Genomic DNA, 14,845 nt, shown 5'->3' with positions numbered 1-14,845 from the left:
AAAACTGGGATGAAGTTTTACCATTCGTCACGTACGCCTTCAACACGTCGAAACACGAAACGACAGGCTACAGCCCTTTCTATCTGCTCTACGCTCGCTCACCTCGACATACGCTGGACACTATCTTTCCTTTTGTCGTCCATGACGATTTAACAATTGCGGAAACTTTGTGTCGTGCGGAAGAGACACGTCGACTTGCCTGCCTACGTACACTGGCAGCGCAAGAGTCCTCCAAAACTCGCTGCGACAGTCAACACAGGCATGTAACCTATGCCCCCGGTGATCTAGTGTGGGTGTGGACCCCAATACGCAGACGTGGCTTGAGCCAAAAGCTACTGGCACACTACGCCGGTCCTTTCGTGATACTTCATCGTCTCAGCGAGGTCAACTATGAAATTGCACGTGTCACCACTAGTGGCCGACGTTCAAGCAAGACAGAGGTGACGCATGTCACGCATGTGCCTGAAGCCGTTTACACGGAGGATGCAAGAATGACTCGCCCAGAGGGCTTCGTCTGAGACCGGAGGAATGATAAGAAGTATCACTACCAGGAAAAACAAGGGAAGCGCGGGTAGAAAATGAAGACAACGTTGCCTCCACTGCGATCCCTCTGAGTGGGTACGAGCGATGGCGGTGGAGATCATCATCATTATACGGTGATCGCGGACTCAGGGCCCATTAAAAACCCCCATTAATTTACCTCGCCTTGTGTAACAATATTTAATTTCAATGAAAAAAGCACTCCATTGTTGCTGATAATCCTGTTTTTACAACCTTTCATTTTTTCCCACTTCTGTCGATTTACCTTGTTAATAAGACTGTTGATGTGCCCTGATTTAAGATCGCGAAAGTGTACCTTTGGGTAGAGCAGGTGCTATAGTGAAGCTGCTTCTCAGCTTTTTGTCCAAGTATTCTCATTTTCTTGTAGAAAAATAAATGACCTATTATTATCATTATTATTATTATTATTATTATTATTATTATTATTATTATTATTATTATTATTATTATTATTATTATTATTATTATTATTATTATTATTATTATTCACAATACTCCAATATCTTCGATGGCATGATACCTGAACGCTGATACATGTAAACACACGAAGTTTATATTAGACGGCTTGAAGGTTTGAAAGCGCAAACATATATACATACAAACCCATATTGTTGAATTCAGAACACCTACGTTCGCAATACAACGTTGAAGCTTGGTGCAATAGGCGCAAGAATATTTCATAGGTTGCTGCCACTGATGAAGGTGTGCTCCTTTCCCTTGACGACTTTCTGCTTTGAAAATGTCCTCTGAACATTGAAATGTCCTTTTTAAAATTGCAGCGTATCGTATAAATTCAAATTGTCAAACATTTTACTGACAATTGTTTATTGGAATTTGGAATTTTGCGGTTTTATCCAAAAACATGGAGCTCGAGATATGATAAACATTGGTGGTCAAACTTTCCTTTCTTAGTTCCGGGTGCCTTATTATGAGGTGGCGGTTCTGGCGCGTAGCCCCGAGAACCTTATTATTTCCTAAAAAGTTTCTCGCTACCAATAGTTCTAACTTAACGTATACCTAACGTGACGGCTCACACTATCAAGTTTGTGTTGACGTTGATTATGAAATTCCAACTAGAAACCGATAGCACCAATAAAAGATGCTACTTAAACGACCACCCTTTTCCGTGAATATGTGCGCATTCTAACCGTTCCCTATCAGGGCAGTAGGTGACCGTGGTCGTGACTGTGGAAAAAGGCGGGGCTTAGTGGGGAAGTGGAGGAAACCGTGCGAGGTTACGCTTCGCTTGCGTGAATGAGCAGCGCGCCATGGAAGCTGCGTAGTCAAAAGAGAAAGATTAGGGGAAAGGCGGGGAGGTTAACCGGAAAATGCGCAGTCAAGAAAATCTTTGCCGGTGAAGCAGGAAGTGCGAGTGTCTTTGCTAGCCTGTGCGCTCTAATGCACTAAGCTACAGTTACGCCACTGAGCTTAATATACGACACTTGAAAAAAAAAATGGCTTGTAATTTTCATCATCATCATCCATTGTCGACGCACTGGCATGTGAGCATAAAGTTCTTGAAGACGGATCGTATAGGGGAGTGCAGTAGGTGAAGAAAATAGATGTAGAGCTTTGGTGCAAGGATGCGGAGTGGCATGCAATCATAAGGCCACAAGAATGTGTGTCTAAGGTGGGTGAGATAAACAATAATGTTAACAACCCAAAGGGCGTTAGCGCAGTAGTGTGGCCCACTACGACGGGAGCACGCGGCGCGGAATCGAATAACGGGACGGTGCACGCTGGGCCTTCACCGTCCGTTTACATTCTTCTCCGTCTGGAGCACCGTAGTTCGGTTTATGTTTTCAAACACTCGTGTTACTGGCCTCCATGCCGCGGACGAGGAGCAGAGCGCATGCGCTGAGTGGGCTATGAACGAGAAGTGCACGAGAAGGAGGGCGAACGAGGCAAAAGGCGGAAGAGAGGCGCGGAGAGCGAATATTTGCGAGAGCAGAGAGGGAGGAGGACGCACGCGGAGGATGGGGAGCAGCGCGCCGCGTGGCACGGGTGTGCTGGAACTCGTGGGGACGCCGAGCCGCGGCCGCTCCTGTCGCGTCCCGAAGAAGCGGAGGCTGGCTGCGCGGGAATCTTATAGCGTCACCACACTCTCCGTTGTCGTCGCGTGTTCGCCCGTGCTGCTCTGCCGCGTTCCTGGACGCCTCCAGCATCTTCCTCGCCACCGTCCTCGCCTACTGCAGGGAATCACTCGGCCGTTGTCTCCTTCTATGCCACTCGTTGGTCACGTGGCGTAACAACTGGCATTGTCTCGTCGTTTCTACATGCCATGCCTGCGTCAACGGTGAGCCTGGTGCTTGGGTCGTCTACGAGGTACATGACGGGGCAGCCTCCGGCGGGTTTCTACCTGTCGCTGTTGCTGCTGCTGCTGGCAGCACCGTTATCTCTGGCACAAAGGTGATCTTTTTGACCAAGCTCTCGTAACACACACTTACAAAAGGCAAGATAGTTTTATTGTTTTGCTCTCGTGATATTGAAGCAGTTAGTCGATTCACATGAACTGTGAGTTGTAATGAACTTCACGTCACTAACTACGTTAGGAGAGACGCGAGTTCGCGAGTGTAGTAGTATCGGTATGCGGGCAGCTGCAATAATGGTAAAGTACCTCATTTGGCGCTAATGATGAGAAATTTAATACCGGATATGGATTGAAATGTAGAAGTGATGCGATGTCAACAAAAGATATAGATATAAAAGAGTTTAGGTCGACATGTTTAACTGTTTAGTGCGCGCTGATACCACGAGTATAGCTAAAATGCCCTATTGTTGATACCCTGGGCTTGTGAGAGGCACAATGACCTCTCATGCTCTGTAGTCAATATTTATAGGTTCGAAACACGTGTTAAACCAGGCAATTGCTTCATTAGCCCACGTCAAAGGCGTGGGCTAATGCGTTATACACTGTGAAGCATAACAGTGATAATTTATTTCAATGGATGGTCTGGAAACTTCTCCGAGCCCTGAATCTTCATAAAAGAATCTGTGTACCTAATAGAATATGTGGCGAAGGGCTATGCAGAGAAGAGTGAGCTCACGTATTGTCAAAACCAGAGGAGGGAGGGGACGGGGGGTAAGCATACAGTGCGCGCCAGTGTTTCTCACAGCAAAATATTTACCATTTACTGCTTTACTCGCCACTGGTTTATGTGTGTTGTAAACACCCAAGGCAACAGCTTTAACCTCGTAAAGTTTGTGATGGGGTATTGTTCTTTTGTTTGCGCGCACTTTTAGCGTATACCGTCTTCATAGAATTCTTTGCTGTATTGTTATTTTAATTCGATGCTGTTTTCCACACCATTCTACTCCTTTAATTGCATACTAAACCTATTCAATTTTAAAACCACAATTTACAATATTTTTAATTATTTATGCGTCGTTCTTATGATAGAGTTATGAATGCTGGGTTAAATACAGATGCCACCGTAATTCTGCGGACTATGGTAAATACTGGATGTAGTCCGTACTGAAAAAATGTTGTCAAAGTACAATCTGCGCACGTTGTATTGCGATCTGTTGTGAATATTTTTAATATGATCGCTAAATGTTGACGATGTAGAGAACGTGGAATGGTTGTCATACTATCACTAGCTTCGCTCTAAAGACGGCGTTCTGCTCTCCCATAGTAGAGTACCGAGTACTTTATATCATCGAACACATTTTTCGAAACACATTAGTCTTAAGGAACCCAATCAAGCTTCCTAATTCTTAGAGCAGCTTTCAGCCCTAAACGCCATTGAGATTTTCCAGGTGGAAAACAATTTGAATTACTGACTAATTATTTAATCTACTTACTGATTGATTGATTGGAGCCGTGCACCGACAGCCAGAAAAGGACCAAGAGACAGAGCAAAACTAAGTAGGTACGAACATTAAAACATAAGAACGGAGCACTTATGTCCGTGCCTTTTGTGTTCTCTTAGTTCATTATGACTTCTCGAGATAACATTATTTCACTACAAGGCTCACTCTATTCACTTGTGTAAAGAAAGGAGGAACAGGAAAGAAAAAAAAAAGGCTGAAATGTCAACCAGTCTAGAACAAGTGGTAGGCTACGTTTCACTGAGGAAGGGTATGGGGGAGAGATAGATGCAAGAAAAAACAGGGCGGTTAACTTGATGCACGTCTGGTGTGCTACACTACTCCGAGGGAGAGAAATAAAAGTAGGCGAAAAGGAAGACAGAAGAAGAGAAGGGAAAATACACAGAATCACGAACGCACTTGTGGTAGCACAGCCGGTCTACAGGCGGCCACTCAAGTTTGTTAAGTTCAGCTTGTGCAGAACAAGATACAGGAAGTAGAGATGTGGAAGATACATATCATGCTATAGGAATGAATGGTATGACTTGAACTCCATAAAGAAGAATTTAGTAAGTAGGTTTACATTATAACACAAAGGTGTTTTATGCCTGGGGTTCACTATGGCTGCGCTGGCGTATTTGCGTGATGGATATGACGTTTTAAAATATATATCAACAAATTGCGAAGAAAACAAAAACAAAAACAGAGGTACGGCCGCGGGGTGTTGAACCAGTGACCTTTCAATTCGCAGCGCGTGGCGCTAACCACTACGCCAGCATGCACATAAGTATTAGCACACCGGCGCTCAGATTTGGGTGCTCGCTAAAGAACCCCTGGTGGTAGAAATTGGCGGAACGTTCCACTACGGTGTCGTTCATTACTGTACGGTGGTTCTGGGTCGTTGAATCTCACGCAATCAATCAATCAATCAATCAATCAATCAATCAATCAATCAATCAATCAATCAATCAATCAATCAATCAATCAATCAATCAATCAATCAATCAATCAATCGGGTCTGCCCGGCTCCACGCGCGCTTCGCCACCGCTTGCCGGAGTTCGCTTCTCGTTGAGTCCGTTTCGCAGCGGCTTCCTAGGCGCGCACCGTCTCCGGATGCACCCGGCGCCGCGCTCACTTGGCGGCCGCCTCTCGAGCCACCATGCGCGATCCGACACGTACGGCAATGATACAGGAGAATGAGAGATAACAGGCGCGCCGACGCAGCCCCGCCTAGCCCGCGCCACACATTCAATCGGAGAACAGCGGCACTTCCAACACCATATAGTGTCCATTCACTCAATCGCCATATTGCACACATCTCTATGGGACAGCACGGTCTAGGAAACTAGACGGTAAATGGCGATGACGACGTAGGATGGGTACAGCGCCATCTAGTATATCGTCACCCAACTGCAGCTTGCATGCATGTCTATGGGGCAGCACCATCTGTTGTATGATAAAGCAGACGCTACAAGGTACTTCGTAGAGACGAGGGACTGCCCTAGGCCATAAGAAGTTTCGCCCCTAAAAAAGTCTGGGGATCTAACCTAAATCACCCCTCTGAGACGATTGAAAATTGCTATAGGAAAAACGCTGTTTATATCGTATGTGTGAAAAGCTCTCGAAGTATTCATTAAGCCATTCCTACAAGGACCAAACGCAAAGCTCGTAGCATCATACTTGCTTGATCAAAGAAGGTCCGAGGCTTACGCAACTGGCGAGGTTATTTTTTTTTCGTGATCGTATTATCGAAGTAGGTATACAATTGTTAAGACATCTGCAGTAAAATAAAAACATAGAGAATGAAAAGCTTGTACCGGACATACATTTCATAGATGTCTTTAAAAGCTAGACAAAATACATGGGCAGTAAGGAGATGCAGTTAATAAAGTAAATAGTTGTGAGAAACATGTTTATATTCATAAAAATAATGACAAATTGTTGCTCGATGATAGGTAGCAGACACTTAATACTCACCAAACAAACGCGAACGACAAGCTGTTCATGAGATTTCCGTCAAGGGATTCTTAAATTGATCTACTTCATTGTCCGCTCTTCCAGCTCTAAGCAACGCTGGATGACAAAGTTCGCCTGATATCAAGAGAATATTTTGCGGTGTGAGAAAGGAGCTACCAAAGAGAAGGTTTCGCACTGAAGTTCGGTTCACGATATTTCCCCCGAGGAGAAAACAGGAAGCATCGCGGTATAGTGTGTCAGTCCTGGGATGAAAGCGATGCTGGCGTAATCGAGTCTGCGGAATCTGTTGTAATGAAGCAACGCAGCTGCGGCACACCAGTAGAGCAACTCGGACAGCCTCTGATGGACCGGATGTGAGCAGAATAATAGCTATCGACGTGCGTGACCACTGTGAAAAATGGTCCACATGGCGCGCATTTTTGTGCTTCCAACGGAGAATGAGTGATGGCTTACGAGCTGCGCGTTACGTGGAACGGATGCTGCAATCGCCTTTCTATTTGTATTCGAATCACACAGAAGCTAAAAAAAAATAGAAAATTATCTCCACCGCGTTGTTTTCTTATTCAGCTTTCGTGGCAAAGAAAGGGAATGAACAGAACGTGTAAAGACAGAGGCGTGAACTGCGCCGTTGAATAGAAGCTAGCGTTATTAAATTTAGGCTTTCTTTCCTGTGCATTCTTTTCGTTCTTCTTTGTACGTGCGGTGATTCATTAAAAGATACGTTTCCTGCTGTTTGAATACACTCAATGACAAGATAATCACAGCGTAAGCCACCTTTATGAGAAAATAAGGTGTGTGTTTCTATTGTGCGCCAACATTCACCATGGATACAGCTAGGAAAAGTACCTAGACGATGCGTTCGTGTTTAAAGCCTGTCACTTGCCTTTAAATCCGAGTGTTTGCTCGAGTTTATTGTTTTAGCGTGACGGAATCCCATTTGTCGTAATGCGGTGAGGCGCGGTAAGCACAAGTGTGTTAAAAACAGCAAAGATGCACAATGTTTAGCGGTAATCAGCAGCGCGCGAAGATCGGTGATCGCTACTGGGAAGTATTGAAAACGCACACAAAAATAACGTTACGTATACTGCTCGCAGGACTTGATCTCTTCAGCGTTCGAGTGGTGTTGTGTACATGGTCTTTCACGGAGTTTATTGGTGAGATAAATATTTGTGCTTACGGTACAAATCTTACAGAAGATCGATGACTTCAGTCCTAAGTAGAATTTGTGTTTGGTGGAGAAGATGCTCGCGCCGGAGCAAATTCGACCGGAAGCCATTAGGTAAGTTAGGAACGCAATGGGCGTGCTGCGTTTGTCCAAATGAGATTCTGTGGTGCTCAAACATGTAAACGTGACTCGACGATATAATCTTGGAAAGTGCGTACAAGTAGGCGTGCAAATTGCATTACACGTCTAATTTACAACGAGATCTCAGAAGAGAAAGGAAATCGAACGAGGGACGTGTCGAGTATGAATCTCTCAGAAATGACTATTTGACAAGTTTGAAAAAGGAGTAAAAAATTGTTTCTTTTCTTTCTTGTGGCATGAAAATTTCGCAATAACGCTTGATTATCTGAAATTCATGGAGCGGGCATGAGATAGTGAGCTTAAAGATTTGGAAGCGGTATTACCTTGAACACTAATTATTCTCCACGTCTCTTTATATTGTTGGAACACTGTCTGAATGTAGACGCTAAGATTAGTGGATAACTTGATGTAGCTGGGCGCCTCAAGAATAGGCTTACATAATGACGTAGTCTTGCTGACAACTGTTCAGCAGGCCCTGCGCCATTGCAGAGTTCTCTTGTAGAGTTATCTTCGATAAGAGGCGCATGAATGTTAATATACGTTTATCCATGAAGTACGCTCGCAGCCATTCGTCTTAGGCTTGCTCATTTCGAGCTTTTCTACACATCTCATTGTGGTGATCCATTGGCTTTAGAATAGTGGCGCTGCCCCGCCGCGGTGGTGTAGTGGCTAAGGTACTAGGCTGCTGACCCGCAGTTCGCGGGATTGAATCCCGGCTGTGGCCGCTGCATTTTCGATGGAGGTGAAAATGCTGTGCCCTTGTGCTCAGATTTGGGTACACGTTAGAGAACCCCAGTTGTCAAATTTTCAGGAGCCCTCCATTATAGCATCACTCATGATAATATAGTGGTTTTGGGACGTTAAACCCCACATATCTAATAATCTATTATCAGAATAGTGGTGCTGTACACTAGATGAAAGGCTTTGATTGTTCCTCAGTGGCTACAATTTGAGCAGTGTCAGAAAAAATGACAAAAACATAAAAATCTTGAATGGTGAAGCGCACGTAAAAGAGCCACAACAGACTTTCACAACCAGCCAGGTGCCCGTCATTATTTTTTTTCATAGCGAGAATATATTCTACTTATACATTACTATAATGCGTCAGTGGCGCACATTAAGCTATGAAACGGTGTGCGCAGCTCAGTGTACTGTATCACAGTAACGTGCTAGTTCTGCCTTCTTCCTAACTCCATCCCTGTGAAGAATAACAAGCTAAGGAAGAGATAATAAATTAGAATTTTCTTCCTTAGCTTTCGGAAAAAAATCTTCCTTATTTTCCTTTTTTAATCATTGAGTCTTCGCATCTGAGCAGCATAGATTGTGTTTTTTCATACCGAGAGAATATGCTGTTCTATTTATACAATACAACCATTAGGGCGTCTGTGGCTGTACTCTAGATGCAGTTGGACTCCGGATCTGTCATTTCGTGTGTAACCATCGATAGTATACAGCAAGCTGGCACACCGATACCCTTTAAACGAGAGTAGCCACTTATGCAACTAATGCAATTTTTCCATCACTTGATCTATTGAGACAGTATGAACGCATGAGAGGCCAGCAAAGTGACGTGGGTTTTGCTACAGTTTTCAAAATCATCTAGCATAAGGGATCAGTTGTAGACATGTGGTGGACAAAGACACGCCTTTCATGCCTATAGCGCAGTCCTGTTTTAGGGGCGAAGCTCCCTAAAGCGACACCCGTTCATCATCCGTCGTAGTGCGTAACCAGTCTTACGCTTTGACCTGCACGGTGGTTGCGGTGGGAGATTTCTCCTGTGATTGATTGATTGGTTGATTGATATGTAGGGTTTAGCATCCCAAAACCACCATATCATTATGAGAGACGCCCAAGTGGAGGGCTCCGGAAATTTCAACCACCTGGGGTTCTTTAACGTGCACCCAAATCTGAGCACACGGGCCTACAACATTTCCGCCTCCATCGAAAATGCAGCCGCCACAGCCGGGATTCAATCCCGCGACCTGCGGGTCAGTAGCCGAGTACCTTAGCCACTAGACCACCGTGGCGGGGCACATTTTTCCTATGCGTTGTTGAACAATACAAAATCGCAGCGTGCACGTTAGCTCGAAGCCGAATTCTCCTGTCTCTCATTCCAAATTAGCAGCCATTGGCATGTACATTGAGCACTATTTGACAAGAAAGGGCTGCTAGGTTATGCTGTCTGGGCGAAACAACATTGGTTTTAGAAAGAGTTAGCGAGCGTAGGGCCGCAGTGCCATGAATACATTGAACTTGTAAATACCATGAACTCGAGGTGGCTAAATGTGGAAAGTAGAGAAGAAGCGCAAGCCGTAAAAAAGTGTGCGTTTGCCACCTTTAGTTTAGTCCTTAGAATGTCTGCTGAATGGCGGGGCTTCTATATGCACAATATGATGATGAAATAATGCGAGATGGTAGTGCTTGGAGTGTTGACTTGATGGACGTACGGACACACAGGCAGATGCATGGACGGACGCACTGATGGCTGCACGGACGGACGCAGGGGCGGATGCACGGACGAACGCAGGGACGGATGCACGGATGAACGTGCGGACGCACGAACAGACTCACGCATGGACGGGTGGATGGACGCACAGATGGTCACACAGACGGATGCATATATGTTGAAAGACGCGAGATGGTGGTACTTCGAGTGTTGACTAGATGGACGAACGGACACACATACAGATGCATGGATGGACGCACGGATGGCTGCACGGACGGATGGACGCATGGACGTACGCAGGGGTGGATGCATGGACGGACGCAAGGATAGACGCACGGATGGACGTGTAGACGCATGAAAAGATGCACGCATGGACGGGTGGATGGACGCATGGACGGTCACACAAGTTGACGCATGGACGGACGGAAGCAAGAGCGAAAGGACGGACGGATGCTTCGCCCCATTCTCCATCATTTACCCCGCAGATATGCTGCCATTTTTTAAATTTTTTGTCTTAGTTCTTCAATTTCTTTCAACCAGAAGACGATAAACCAGAACCAGTTGCCCATCCTCCTCCTCCTCCTCCTCCTCCTCCTCCTCCATCTCCTACTGATATTTGAAACTTCATTTGTCGTTTCCTTCGCGCAGATTTATCGACATACTAAACTTTTTTTTTTCCTATACTACACAGCGCAGTTTAATATGGAGGAAGCCGAAGGGACGTTGTAGGGAAAGCTGAAGGGCCTACATCCTTAACTTTAATTAGCAAATAGGTTCATCACTGATTGAATTACGAGCTGCCGTGTTCTCAGGATATTTGCTTAATAAGTGCAAGAGAAAAGATGATTACCACGAAAACACCACCGAACCTTTGCGTGCGATCAATACATCTTGATGACGCTCTCAGACAATGTGCAGAAAAAAAACACACGAAAACTTCCGTGTATCCAAGTCAGACAAGGTCTTCAAAAGAGTGAAAAACTATGACGAAAGTACACAAAAGTTTTGTTTTGTCGAAACAACATTATAGTATAAATTTGTATGGATGATATAACACGCTGTTGTTAACAGTACCCTTGCACGCATGACACCGAAGGGCTAGCATTCATAATCGTGAACACTGATCTATATCAGAACGAACGAGTACGTGCCATCGCATTTTGCCATGCTTCTTCGGGTGCCATTTTGGTATATTAGATAACCTTTCTGGTCTCACGCCCCTCATGAGTCGGAAACGTAACTATCCGAAAATTCTCCTGCTTTCTTACATTCTGGGGAAGGCCTTCGCCCCGGTAGATTTGATGCCTTAAGTTAGCATGCGAGGTTTGACGGGTCAGGTGCCGCTTTGTACAAAGATAACAAGTGACGTGATACCCTCTTGCAAAAAAGAAATCGTTCCACACTGATCGCCTTTACAACGAGAGGCGTTGATGAACAGTCCTGGGGATTACACATAGAGAGATACCCAGTGATGTGAACGGTTAAGCGCTTTAAGTAATACCTGAAGGGGTAACGCATCGGGCACGTAAAATTAAAAGATTTAGGGTCAAGGTGCCACCGATGAAAGGGGTAAATATTTGTACACTACGTATTTTAGTTCACATCAGTTTACGTTCACTTGGTGTATCTCTCTTACAGTTATTTCTGGGACACTCGAGAAATACTCACTCTAGTGAGTATTTCTCGAGTGTCCCATTTCTCGAGCTAACATGCCGACAGCCTTGCTGTATTGGTAGACGTCTCCGGTTTGTGCAGCTTTCTGGGACAGGAAATCGTCTTTTTCACGTGACGAAAGTAAGTTTCTGCTATCTGAGTATCTGCTATCTGAGAGTGAAACTGCTTTTAGTCGCTAGTACCAATTTGTCTTCCAAAACACGCATCATTGTCGTACATTTTGCCAAGAACAACTATAGGCCTAATGCCAGAACGTTTGCCGTTAAACGTTGTTAACCTTGGGCAATGGACCTAGGGAGGAGTGGGACAGCTTAAGTGTGGTCAGAACGGGACTTTGTCCCAGTCCTCCCCACAGTTAAATTTGTACTGTGAGCAGTAATCAAGCTTCAAGATTGAGGCAAATTAGCTCAACAAACAGTTATTTTTATTTATTTCGCGTGATAAGCTTTGAAATATCTGATGACATGAAGATCAGATTAGATAGCACACAGACAGACTACATGCAAATCACCTGTATCGAGGCCTGTACTAAGAGGACGTCTTAAATATTGATATTACTCTGTTTTAAAGTTTTAGTTGACTTCAAGTTGTCGAGTGACATGGGATAAGCGCGAAAGGTCGACTACAGCAGGAGTGCTGTGAACTGCGTTCGGTAAATCAGGTGAGACAAAATTCTCCCTGACAGTGAAATTAAAGACAAGTGTGACGCGTGCGATGGCACCATTGGGATCAGACACATGCTAGCGGGCTGTCCCGCGACTCTCGACGACCCCGAAGAACATTGGCTTTACTGGCAGACGATGGTGCGAAGCGCGTTTTATCGAGACCAGCTACGGGCAGTCCAAGAGGCCCACGATGACACCGCAAGGCTCGGTCTGATGGTACCGACGTGGACGCGGCCCGCCTCCGTCTCAAAAGACCAGGCTTCAGGACACAAATAAAGTTTTGTGAATGAATAAATCTTGAGCGTGGATCGCTCGCGTGAATATGCATTTGCAAGTTATTGCTCACTTCAAGTTGCAGGTTGATGATAAAAGTGCACAAAATAAAACATCTCTATAGGGCGCAAGAATTGAACAGTATTACGCTTCATGCTGTGACATTGGTGTGCGACCAAGAGAAAAGTATACGGGAAGTAGCAGAAGCTCTGAAGATGTCGGAATCGGTGCTTGGCCGAGCAGTCAAGAAGTACAAGGATAGCGCTGACAAAGATAACATCTTGTTCAAGTCCAATTTCGTTTGCGGAATGATTTTTACTGTAGAAGATGAAGTGCTCTTGAAGGAATATCTGCTGAAGGCTAGCAAAATGCATTACGGACTTAAGAGGATGCAGGTTCGCTCACTAGCGTATCAATATGCAAAACCCTTAAAATGGAAGAAATTGTGGCCGTTGTCTTTGACAATTATTATAGTAACATGTCATGTTTTGGTAATGAGGAGCCTGACACTTCTGAAGTTGATTAGCCGAATGAAAATATTCAACTTACAAGAGATGTTTTTGTTCTTATCAGCATTCGTAAAAATAAATCTGACATCTTTTTCACGGGTAGAGTCGTGAGCAATAAGAATGACGTCGGTGTCAAGTTCATGAGACAGATAAAAGAAAGCTCCGGTACTTAATTTTCTCCTCAGAAATATGTGGGGACCGTACCAATAGCTTATGTCATGATCAAGCTGCCTGCACCAAAAACTATTGGGGAGACAAAGCGTCTTCAATCCTGCTTTAAGTTTGATGTTGATGTTTCGCCTTATAATGTTCGCTGAAGATATTAGGACAAATGTGTGCGGATATGCCATTCTTCCCAAGTGATGTCCCACTCCAGCAGAAAGGGAAGCGGAATGGAACATATTTGGCTATTATAAATTTATTTAACAGCTACGCCTCAAGTTGTAGGAACTAGTGCTTCTGAGAATACGTGTGGCAAAGTTCGACCTGTAATATAATATACCAAACCTCGTTCTGTGTTTGAAATAAAATATATATATATATATATATATATATATATATATATATATATATATATATATATATATATATATATATATATATATATATACATTTGTGAAAAGTGTAGCAATCCTTGTGACTCTCCAATGGGAATGAGACAACATCGTTCAATGGTAACTGACGCCTTAATTTATCAATGCGCGCTTTCCTGTTCATCTCGCGCACATAACGACACAATTCATCACTTAGTTTTCTAGACGGATGATTGGGGGGGTTCCACGAGACAGGTACTAACTTAAAAAAATAAGAAAAAGAGAAACTGCAAAGAGGCAATGTATATTAGTGACCACACGCGGAGATTTATTTTTCGTGCGTGGACCCATATAACAACTAGAAAAGAACAAAAAAATAAATAGACGTATGTTTTTGAAAGTGGTGTTGGATAACCATGATGACTTCTTTTCTTCCACAAATAAATGAGTGCAGCTCCACCCAAACTAATGTAACACTATCACATAATGTTAACGTTGGCTCAAGAATAATAATTCCCGGAAGCAGGAGCGAGTTTTCATTGTGGCGGTTAAAATATGGAGAATGTGCTAGCTTGCTTTGTCCTGCGTTTACTTCAGAGCTCTTTCAATATTTCCCTGCTTCTTACAACCTCTAAAGATAAGTATTGCACCGTAGTTTGAGCTTTCATCAGCGGATACAATGAAGCACAATGAAAAGTAGGGCAGACGTTGATCTGGCTGTGGTTATTTTCGTTGATGCAAAAACATTCGTTTTATGATAAGTTGAACGTCGCAACATGTTCGTAGTTAAAGAAAAACGCAGGACAGCAAAGACCAGAAAGACCAAACAAGACAAGTGCCGACAACAAACAACCGTATTTATTTTTGCAGAAGAAGAATATACGAAGATTGTAAAGGCCGAAGAAAAATTGAGAAAAGGGAAATTCATAATAGCGTGGAAAGGGCTACAGCGGACATAGGCAATGTCTTTGTCTGAAAGTTTGATGAAGGGGAGATGCTGCAAGAATGACCTGCTACATGGATGGCGACGGCTCATTTATTTCGTGGACGAGGTTATCTCAGTAACCGCGCGCGATGCGTGTCTGGCGGA

At 44.2% G+C, this 14,845-nt stretch overlaps 1 protein-coding gene across 2 annotated transcripts in view; it reads left to right on the top strand.

Annotated features, from left to right (window-relative positions):
• Window positions 1-2,560: 2,560 nt before the first annotated feature.
• Window positions 2,561-14,845, top strand: part of LOC119172084 (glycine receptor subunit alpha-2) — a 67,839-nt gene continuing 55,554 nt past the window's right edge. Inside the window, exon 1 of one of the 2 annotated variants that reach the window (XM_037423064.2) lies at window positions 2,561-2,970. In XM_037423064.2, the coding sequence (XP_037278961.2) occupies window positions 2,843-2,970 (128 nt within the window). In that variant the 5' untranslated portion in view covers window positions 2,561-2,842. The remainder of the gene's footprint in view (window positions 2,971-14,845) is intronic. The other variant, XM_075892898.1, reaches the window with a different exon arrangement.

The sequence above is a fragment of the Rhipicephalus microplus genome, chromosome 4 (genome assembly GCF_043290135.1).
Source record: "Rhipicephalus microplus isolate Deutch F79 chromosome 4, USDA_Rmic, whole genome shotgun sequence".
Lineage (NCBI taxonomy): Eukaryota > Metazoa > Arthropoda > Arachnida > Ixodida > Ixodidae > Rhipicephalus > Rhipicephalus microplus.
The sequence above is the reverse complement of the archived record's forward strand: the minus strand, read 5'-3'. Positions and strand labels throughout refer to the sequence as shown.